Genomic DNA, 9,524 nt, shown 5'->3' on the forward strand with positions numbered 1-9,524 from the left:
GCATTACCGATAAGTAATCCTATTTTTCTATTAGACTATGAACAGTCATTGTCTTGGTAAATAATTAAAGTTTTTTTTTACATAGCTTGCCATTTTTATGGACAGTTTAAGTAGAAATGTTCAAAAATATAAAACTCTAGGATATTTTATTGAATTTTTTTTTTTTTTTATCTTAGCAGATGACTGTACCAGGAGATCAGAGGGACCGTTGACCTCTTCAATTTTTAAATCCTATGATCTTGAGATCCCACAAGATACAACTGAAGTGAATGCCATTACTCCAGATATATCATCATCCATTCACAGCAAAGATCTGTCATCTGATCCTATGAAACAGGTCCCATCTTCTGATTCATTACTGACTGCTAAGGAAAATCAAAGTCACAAAAGAGGCATTAAAAAACAAACTGCTCCTAAAGCATTTTCATGTTCAGAATGTGGGAACTATTTTAAACATAAACAAGATTTGGTTTCTCACCGTAGAGCTCACACAGGGGAGAAGCCTTTTTCATGTTCAGAATGTGGGAAATGTTTTAACCAGAAATCACATTTTGTTGCACACCAAAGAGCTCACACAGGGGAGAAGCCTTTTTCTTGTTCAGAATGTGGGAAACGGTTTACTCAGAATTCACGTCTTGTTACACATGAGAGAACTCACGCAGCAGAGAGGCCATATTCATGTTCAGAATGTGGAAAATGTTTTAAATGGAAAATAAATCTTGATAGCCATCAAAGAGCCCACACAGGGGACAAGCCTTTTTCCTGTTCAGAATGTGGGAAATGTTTTAGCGACAAACGGCATTTTGTTAATCACCAGAGAACTCACACAGGGGAGAAGCCTTTTTCATGTTCAGATTGTGGGAAATGTTTTATCCAGAAATCAGGTTTGGTTAGGCACCATAGAACTCACACCGGGGAGAAGCCTTTTTCCTGTTCAGAATGTGGGAAATGTTTTAACCAGAAATCAGCTTTTGTTATTCACCATAGAACTCACACAGGGGAGAAGCCTTTTTCCTGTTCAGAATGTGGGAAATGTTTTGCACATAAATCAATGCTTGTTACTCACCATAGAACTCACACGGGGGAGAAGCCTTTTTCCTGTTTAGAATGTGGGAAATGTTTTGCACATAAATCAATGCTTGTTACTCACCATAGAACTCACACAGGGGAGAAGCCTTTTTCCTGTTCAGAATGTGGGAAATGTTTTGCACATAAATCAAAGCTTGTTACTCACCATAGAACTCACACGGGGGAGAAGCTTTTTTCCTGTTTAGAATGTGGGAAATGTTTTGCACATAAATCACTGCTTGTTACTCACCATAGAACTCACACAGGGGAAAAGCCTTTTTCATGTTCTGAATGTGGGAAATGTTTTAACCAGAAATCACATTTTGTTATTCACCATAGAACTCACACAGGGGAGAAGCCTTTTTCCTGTTCAGAATGTGGGAAATGTTTTAACCATAAAGCGAATCTTGTTAGTCACCAAATAACTCACACAGGGGAGAAGCCTTTTTCATGTTCTGAATGTGGGAAATGTTTTAACCAGAAATCACATTTTGTTATTCACCAGAGGGCTCACACAGGGGAGAAACCTTTTTCCTGTTCAGAATGTGAGAAATGTTTTATCGAAAAATCAGCTTTGGTTAATCACCAGAGAACTCACACAGGGGAGAAGCCTTTTTCCTGTCCAGAATGTGGGAAATGTTTTAACCGGAAAGTGCTTCTTGTTAGTCACCAGAGAACTCACACAGGGGAGAAGCCTTTTTCCTGTTCAGATTGTGGGAAATATTTTAACTGGAAAGCGCTTCTTGTTATTCACCAGAGAACTCACACAGGGGAGAAGCCTTTTTCCTGTTCAGAATGTGGGAAATGTTTTATCCAAAAATCAGATTTGGTTAGGCACCATAGAACTCACACAGGGGAGAAGCCTTTTTCCTGTTCAGAATGTGGGAAATGTTTTAAATGGAAAGCTCTTCTTGTTAGACATCAGAACAGTCACACAGAGGGGAAGTCTTTTTTATTTTCTTAAAGTGGGAAATATTTTACTTGGAAATCAACTGTTAATAAACATTTCATGTCAAATAGGGGAGAATACTTTTTTTATGTTCATAATGTTGAAATAGTTTCAACCAAAATTGGATCTTCTTAAATGGGTTGTCTCTTGTCATTCCTCATGTTTGCTGACAAAAGGATAAAACTAAACTTTATTAATTCCAAATGTAAAACTATACCCATAATTCACCCCCTGAAGGTTAGTCAGTAGGTGACTAATAGAAAAAACATGTACCCCACAGTTCAGTATATAGGGTGAGGTGACGTATACACACTCACTCTCCAAGCCACATATTTCTACGGGTTTCATCGTCTTCACCAAAGGCGACTCATCAGGAGACTATTTAATATTGATCTACACTCAAGCGAGACTAGACAAAAAAAAACTAAAATCATGTATCATGTTATCCAAAACAGTCAGAAAACTAGTCACATATTGGCAGATCCCAGACCTCAAACTATACTATATAATTGTCTAAGGGATACTTCCGTCTGTCTGTCACGGAAATCCTGCGTCGCTGATTGGTCTCGCCAGCTGCCTGTCATGGCTGCCGCGACCAATCAGCGACAGGCACAGTCCGATTAGTCCCTCCCTACTTCCGTCCCGGCGCCCGCTCCATACTCCTCTCCCAGTCACCACTCACACTGGGTTAATGCCAGTGGTAAAAGACCGCGTTATGCCACGGGTAACGCACTCCGCTACCGCTGCTATTAACCCTGTGTGTCCCCAACTTTTTACTATTGATGCTGCCTATGCAGCATCAATAGTAAAAAGATGCAATGTTAAAAATAATAAAAAAAAAAAAAACCTGCTATTCTCACCTTCCATCGTCCGACGATGCGCTCGCACCTGCCGCCATCTTCCGTTCCCAGAGATGCATTGCGACATTACCCAGAAGACTTAGCGGTCTCGCGAGACCGCTAAGTCATCTGGGTAATGTCGCAATGCATCCTGGGAACGGAAAATGGCTGCAGCCGCGTGCTCATCGCCAGAGCTTCGCTGGATCCCGGCGAGTGAGTATAGAACTATTTTTTATTTTAATTATTTTTTTTTAACAGGGATACGTGCCCACACTGCTATATACTATGTGGGCTGTGTTAGATACTGCGTGGCTGCTATATACTACAAGGCGAGTGTTATATACTACGTGGCCTGTGTTAAAAACTACGTCGCCTGTGTTATATACTACGTCGCGTGTGTTAGAAACTGCGTGGCTGCTATATACTAAGTGGGCTGTGTTATATAATGTTAGGGCTGTGTTATACACTGCGTGGCCACTGTTATATACTGCGTGGCCTGTATTAACGCATCGGGTATTCTACAATATGTATGTATGTATGTATATAGCAGCCACATAGTATATAGCACAGGCCACGTAGTATTTGTCTGCTATATACTACATGGCTCCTATATACAACGTGGCCTGTGCTATATACTATGTGGCTGCTATATACATACATACATACATACATGTTCTAGACTACCCGATGCGTTAGAATCGGGCCACCATCTAGTATTTCATAAATGTATAAGCCACTCCAGTTTCAGGAATAGATAGTATAGCACGAGAAAAAAAGGACAGCATCATAAAGAGTGGGATCACCACAAGTCAAATGTCTAGCAAATATATACAACAATCTTTATTTAGACCACACCACACAATAACTATGCTAAAAACAATTAAAAACTCCCGCAAACAATGGGAGATAAGGGTCCATACATTACAAAGTATAATACTAAAACAGCATTGAAGAGTCTAATCCTGAATGATGCCAGTAATGTCATACACATAAACAGTGGGATACCGCCTTTGAGGATGATTAGTGTATCTTAGATACCTATTCGAGGAACTATGTGGCTAATCTTAAAGTGACACAGCATGCACATAGGGGTTTTTTCACTATGTTTCCCACTGTTTATGTGTATGACATTACTGGCATCATTCAGGATTAGACTCTTCAATGCTGCTTTTTTTTCTCGTGCTGTGCTTGGTTAAATACAGTTAGAATTTATGTGCAATTGCACTTCAGTTATTGCGTTCTGACCATAAGCAGTGCTGGCTTCTTCCCTTTTTTTTTTGCTTTGCATTGGTATGTGGCTGACCACCACTGTTGCCGTGCACGCTGGGTTATGTGCGCCATTCTTTCTGTGTTCACTGTGATTGATAGGCTGCTGTGCACACACACAGCAGCCCTGCCCCGCCTCAGGCTCAAGTTAATTGTGCACCTGTGTCTCAGCCTGTCTCACCCTTCATCTTTGGTGCGGGTTTGGCAGTGTGGAAGCCAGATCTGAAATGTCCGCACTGGACCTGATCGGCCTTTACCTGCGCTTGCCTTTCCTGGCACCAAGGGAGTGATTCTGATAATGCTCCAGGTACAGTTCGCATTTAATGTGGTCCTTTTTTTTTTTTTTTTTTATACATTCAGGAAGCCATAATGGCACAACGTAAATAAAATACGAAGATTAGGACTGCCCCATTATGAGATTGCCGTGAAGTGGCGGGGTAGCTCAAAGAATTGATCAATTGTTTGCTAAATGTCTCATATTTGAAATACAGTTAGAATTTATGTGCAATTGCACTTCAGTTATTGCGTTCTGACCATAAGCAGTGCTGGCTTCTTCCCTTTTTTTTTTGCTTGGTTATATCTACATGCATCATGTGATCCCCGTTTAGCTATTGTGTTGTATGGTGCCCGATCAACCTTTGCTGTTTTACTAGGAATAGATAGTATGTGACAATACAGTATAATTCTTGTGTTTTCCTCCTATAGGGACTGCCCTAGTTTGGTATTGTAACAGCTGTTAATTAGTAGTGCAGACAAATTGTCCTAGACTAAACTCCGTTTTCAGACGACCCAATATGTACCACTCAGGGAAACTTACCTGCTCCAAAGATCAATAGCAGCTTCTAACTAATGGCCATGCTGCGGTCTGTCAAGGAATGAGTGCAATATCGTTATAAAGACTAGGATAAGTGCAATCATAATGTCTGGAAGATCTGTGCCATTATTTAGTATGAATATGGAGATTGTCTCTGAAAGTTAAGTGTTCCCTGAGTGGTATATACTGTATTGTCACATACTATCTATTCCTGACACTGGACTGGCATATAAACTTACAAAGTATATAGTTTGAGGTCTGGGGTCTGCCAATATGTGGCTGGTTTTCTGACTGTTTCCGATAACACGATACATGATTTTAGGGTTTTCTTCGTCTAGTCTCGCTTGAATATAGTTCAATATTAAATAGTCTCCTGATGAATGAATCCAATGAATATTCATTTCTCTTAAGTAGCGGCACACGTGACCGCCGGCAGCAGCAGGAATCCGGTGGCTGACACTGCGCACTACTGAAGAGCAATGAATACTCACCGCTCTCTGTGCGCACAGTCCCGGTGAGTACTTCGGCAGCTGTGCTCTGCTTGTGATGTCCCTGCCATGTGCTGCTTACAAGCATAAAGCAGCTGCTGGCCTCGGAGCAGGATGCTGGGAGGGAGCGCCGGCTAGGTAAGTGTAATTTTTCTCCTTCGCCTCATTGGGGGACACAGACCGTGGGTGTATGCTGATGCTGCCACTAGGAGGCTGACACTAAGTGATACAAAGAAAGTTAGCTCCTCCCCTGCAGTATACGCCCTCCTGCCGGCTCTCAGCTCCTCCCCTGCAGTATACACCCTCCTGCTGGCTCTCAGCTCCTCCCCTGCAGTATACACCCTCCTCCTGGCTCTCAGCTCCTCCCCTGCAGTATACATCCTCCTCCTGGCTCTCGGCTCCTCCCCTGCAGTATACGCCCTCCTGCCGGCTCTCAGCTCCTCCCCTGCAGTATACACCCTCCTGCCGGCTCTCAGCTCCTCCCCTGCAGTATACACCCTCCTGCCGGCTCTCGGCTCCTCCCCTGCAGTATACACCCTCCTGCTGGCTCTCAGCTCCTCCCCTGCAGTATACACCCTCCTGCTGGCTCTCAGCTCCTCCCCTGCAGTATACACCCTCCTGCCGGCTCTCAGCTCCTCCCCTGCAGTATACACCCTCCTCCTGGCTCTCGGCTCCTCCCCTGCAGTATACACCCTCCTGCTGACTCTAAGCTCCTCCCCTGCAGTATACACCCTCCTCCTGGCTCTCAGCTCCTCCCCCTGCAGTATACATCCTCCTCCTGGCTCTCGGCTCCTCCCCTGCAGTATACACCCTCCTGCCGGCTCTCAGCTCCTCCCCTGCAGTATACACCCTCCTGCTGGCTCTCAGCTCCTCCCCTGCCGTATACACCCTCCTGCTGGCTCTCGGCTCCTCCCCCGCAGTATACACCCTCCTGCTGGCTCTCGGCTCCTCCCCTGCAGTATACACCCTCCTGCTGGCTCTCAGCTCCTCCCCTGCAGTATACACCCTCCTCCTGGCTCTCAGCTCCTCCCCTGCAGTATACACCCTCCTGCCGGCTCTCAGCTCCTCCCCTGCAGTATACACCCTCCTCCTGGCTCTCAGCTAACCAGTTCTTGCTTAGTGTCTGTAGGAGGCACATGGGTCTGTTTCAGACCCCAACGTTTTCATTTTACTTTTTACTTTTCTGTAAATTTTTATTTTTAATTAACGGAGTAAAGGGGGCGACTGTTCCTTTCAAGGTTCCTATCTTCCCCGAACCATCAACAGGCGAGCACGGCGAGTATACCTCCCCGTACCTTTCCTGCGACGTGGGAAGCCATGCCTGAGCTCACTTCAGGGGCGACGGTTCCTTTCACGGTCCCGATCTCCCCACACCAGTAGCAGGCGACCACATGGAGTGTCGCCTCCATGTATCCTCTCCTGGAGCCAGGCCTAATGCCGGACAACTGGCCCTGTCCACCCGGACTGAACTCTGTAGATGTACAGAGGCCCCTCTCTATGGCGTCCGAGCAGCCCCCACTGTCCCACCACTGTGAAAGCGGATGGAACAAGGAGGCGGACGGTTCCTCTCCACCTCCCTAACAAAGGGATGATGGATTGAGGCTTATCCCTGCATCGTCCACGCTGCACAGAACAGCGCTGAAACCCACATCCGCGGCGGCTCCATGCCGGGACGCGCATCAATGGTGAGTGGATCCATCTTCAGTGGGATATTCACATGCTGACAGGCAGCCTCAGCCACTTCCCTGTGGCCCACCTCTCTGAGGTAACGCTCTGGCCGGCTGCAAAAATTTAGCCCCCCGGCTTCGGCCGATTTGTAGGCCGCATCCTGGAAGTCTTGCCTGGAACGACCCACTGGTGACGTCCGCCGGCTACAGAAATTTAGGCCCCGGCTTGGGCCTATTCAACATCGTGTCTGTGGCTCCGCCCCCAAATTGGCGCTTCTCGCTCTCTGCGAGATTTTATCAACTCTGCAACTCCCGGTGACCATCTTGGTCCACCCGGCCAGCTCACACTGGGGTGACAGTTTTTTTTTTTGTTGTTTTTTTTTTTTTTGCATTAAAGGGGCACATCGACCATACATTAGTACACGGGTAAGGAAGTACCTGATCTTAAAGGCACACGACTAGTAGTCCCTGGTCTTAAAGGCACATGACCACTATTCCCTGGTCTTAAAGGCATATGGCCAGTATTCCCAGTCTTAAAGGCGTATGACCAGTATTCCCTGGTCTTAAAGGCGCGTGACCAGTATTCCCTGGACTTAAAGGCGCATGACCAGTATTCTCTGGTCTTAAAGGCGCATGACCAGTATTCTCTGGTCTTAAAGGTGCATGACCAGTATTCTCTGGTCTTAAAGGGGCATGACCAGTATTCCCTTGTCTTAAAGGCGCATGACCAGTATTCCCTGGTCTTAAAGGCGCATGACCAGTATTCTCTGGTCTTAAAGGCGTATGACCAGTATTCCCTGGTCTTAAAGGCGCATGACCAGTATTCCCTGGTCTTAAAGGCGCATGACCAGTATTCTCTGGTCTTAAAGGCGTATGACCAGTATTCCCTGGTCTTAAAGGCGCATGACCAGTATTCTCTGTTCTTAAAGGCGCATGACCAGTATTTCCAGGTCTTAAAGGCGCATGACCAGTATTCTCTTTTCTTAAAGGTGCATGACCAGTATTCTCTGGTCTTAAAGGCGCATGACCAGTATTCTCTGGTCTTAAAGGCGCATGACCAGTATTTCCTGGTCTTAAAGGCGCATGACCTGTATTTCCTGGTCTTAAAGGCGCATGACCAGTATTTCCTGGTCTTAAAGGCGCATGACCAGTATTCTCTCGTCTTAAAGGTGCATGACCAGTATTCCCTGGTCTTAAAGGCGCATGACCAGTATTCTCTGGTCTTAAAGGCGCATGACCAGTATTCCCTGGTCTAAAAGGTGCATGACCAGTATTCCCTGGTCTTAAAGGCGCATGACCAGTATTCCCTGGTCTTAAAGGCGCTTGATCAATCCGAGGAGCCCTCCGCCGCCGACCCCAGCTTTATCCTCTAGTTCCCCTCAGTGGACTTCGTCACTGACCGCAATCCATGGTTCTCTGACCAAGAGATTGAATCCCTCTGTGTACCCTCTGTGGCTCGGAGTGCTCGCAGGACCAATATACATGGTCCCTATTAGGGTTGAGCGAAACGGGTCGTTCATTTTCAAAAGTCGCCGACTTTTGGCAAAGTCGGGTTTCATGAAACCCGATCCGACCCCTGTGCGGGGTCGGCCATGCGGTACGCGACTTTCGCGCCAAAGTCGCGTTTCAATGACGGTCCTGGTCCCCACCATCTTAGAGAAGGGCATTGCAGTGATTGGCTTGCTGTCTGCGGCGTCACAGGGGCTATAAAGGGGCGTTCCCGCCGACCGCCATGTTACTGCTGCTGATCTGAGCTTAGGGAGAGGTTGCTGCCGCTTCGTCAGAAGCAGGGATAGCGTTAGGCAGGGTCCATTAACCACCAAACCGCTTGTGCTGTAGCGATTTCCACTGCCCAACACCACCTTCGGTGTGCAGGGACAGTGGAAGCTACATTTTTTTTTTTTTTTCCCCTCAGCGCTGTAGCTCATTGGGCTGCCCTAGAAGGCTCCCTGATAGTTGCATTGCTGTGTGTACGCCGCTGTGCAAACCAACTGCTTTTTTCAAAGCACAAATCCTCTTGTTCCTTCCTTTCTGCACAGCTATCTTTTTTGTTTGTCCACACTTTTTATTTAATTTGTGCATCAGTCCACTCCTTATTGCTGCCTGCCATACCTGGCTGAGATTACTGCAGGGAGATAGTAATTGTTGGACACTCCCTGTTTTTTTTTTTTTTTTTTTTTGTGGGAGATTAAGATTGACATTTCTGCTAGAGTGCCATCCCCGTGTGTGCCATCTTTCACTCAGTGGGCCATAGAAAGCCTATTTATTTTTTTGCTTGATTTGGGTTCTAAAATCTACCTGAAAAAATCACTACATCAATCAGTGGGAGAAAAATATTGGCCTCAGGGCTTGTGTGCCACTCCTGACTCCTGTGTGCATCATCACTCACTCAGTGGGCCATAGAAAGCCTATTTTTTTTTTTTTGCTTTATTT

At 45.9% G+C, this 9,524-nt stretch overlaps 1 protein-coding gene across 3 annotated transcripts in view; it reads left to right on the top strand.

Moving 5' to 3' along the window:
* The window catches only part of LOC138662975 (zinc finger protein 84-like), a 28,602-nt gene extending 26,520 nt beyond the window's left edge, over nt 1-2,082 (top strand). Inside the window, exon 7 of one of the 3 annotated variants that reach the window (XM_069748999.1) lies at nt 180-2,082. In XM_069748999.1, coding sequence (XP_069605100.1) covers nt 180-2,032 — 1,853 coding nt within the window. In that variant the 3' untranslated portion in view covers nt 2,033-2,082. Of the gene's footprint in view, nt 1-176 lie in introns of all 3 variants that reach the window. The other 2 variants (XM_069748998.1, XM_069749000.1) reach the window with 2 other exon arrangements.
* Nucleotides 2,083-9,524: the final 7,442 nt, after the last annotated feature.

This window comes from Ranitomeya imitator, chromosome 2, assembly GCF_032444005.1.
Source record: "Ranitomeya imitator isolate aRanImi1 chromosome 2, aRanImi1.pri, whole genome shotgun sequence".
NCBI lineage: Eukaryota > Metazoa > Chordata > Amphibia > Anura > Dendrobatidae > Ranitomeya > Ranitomeya imitator.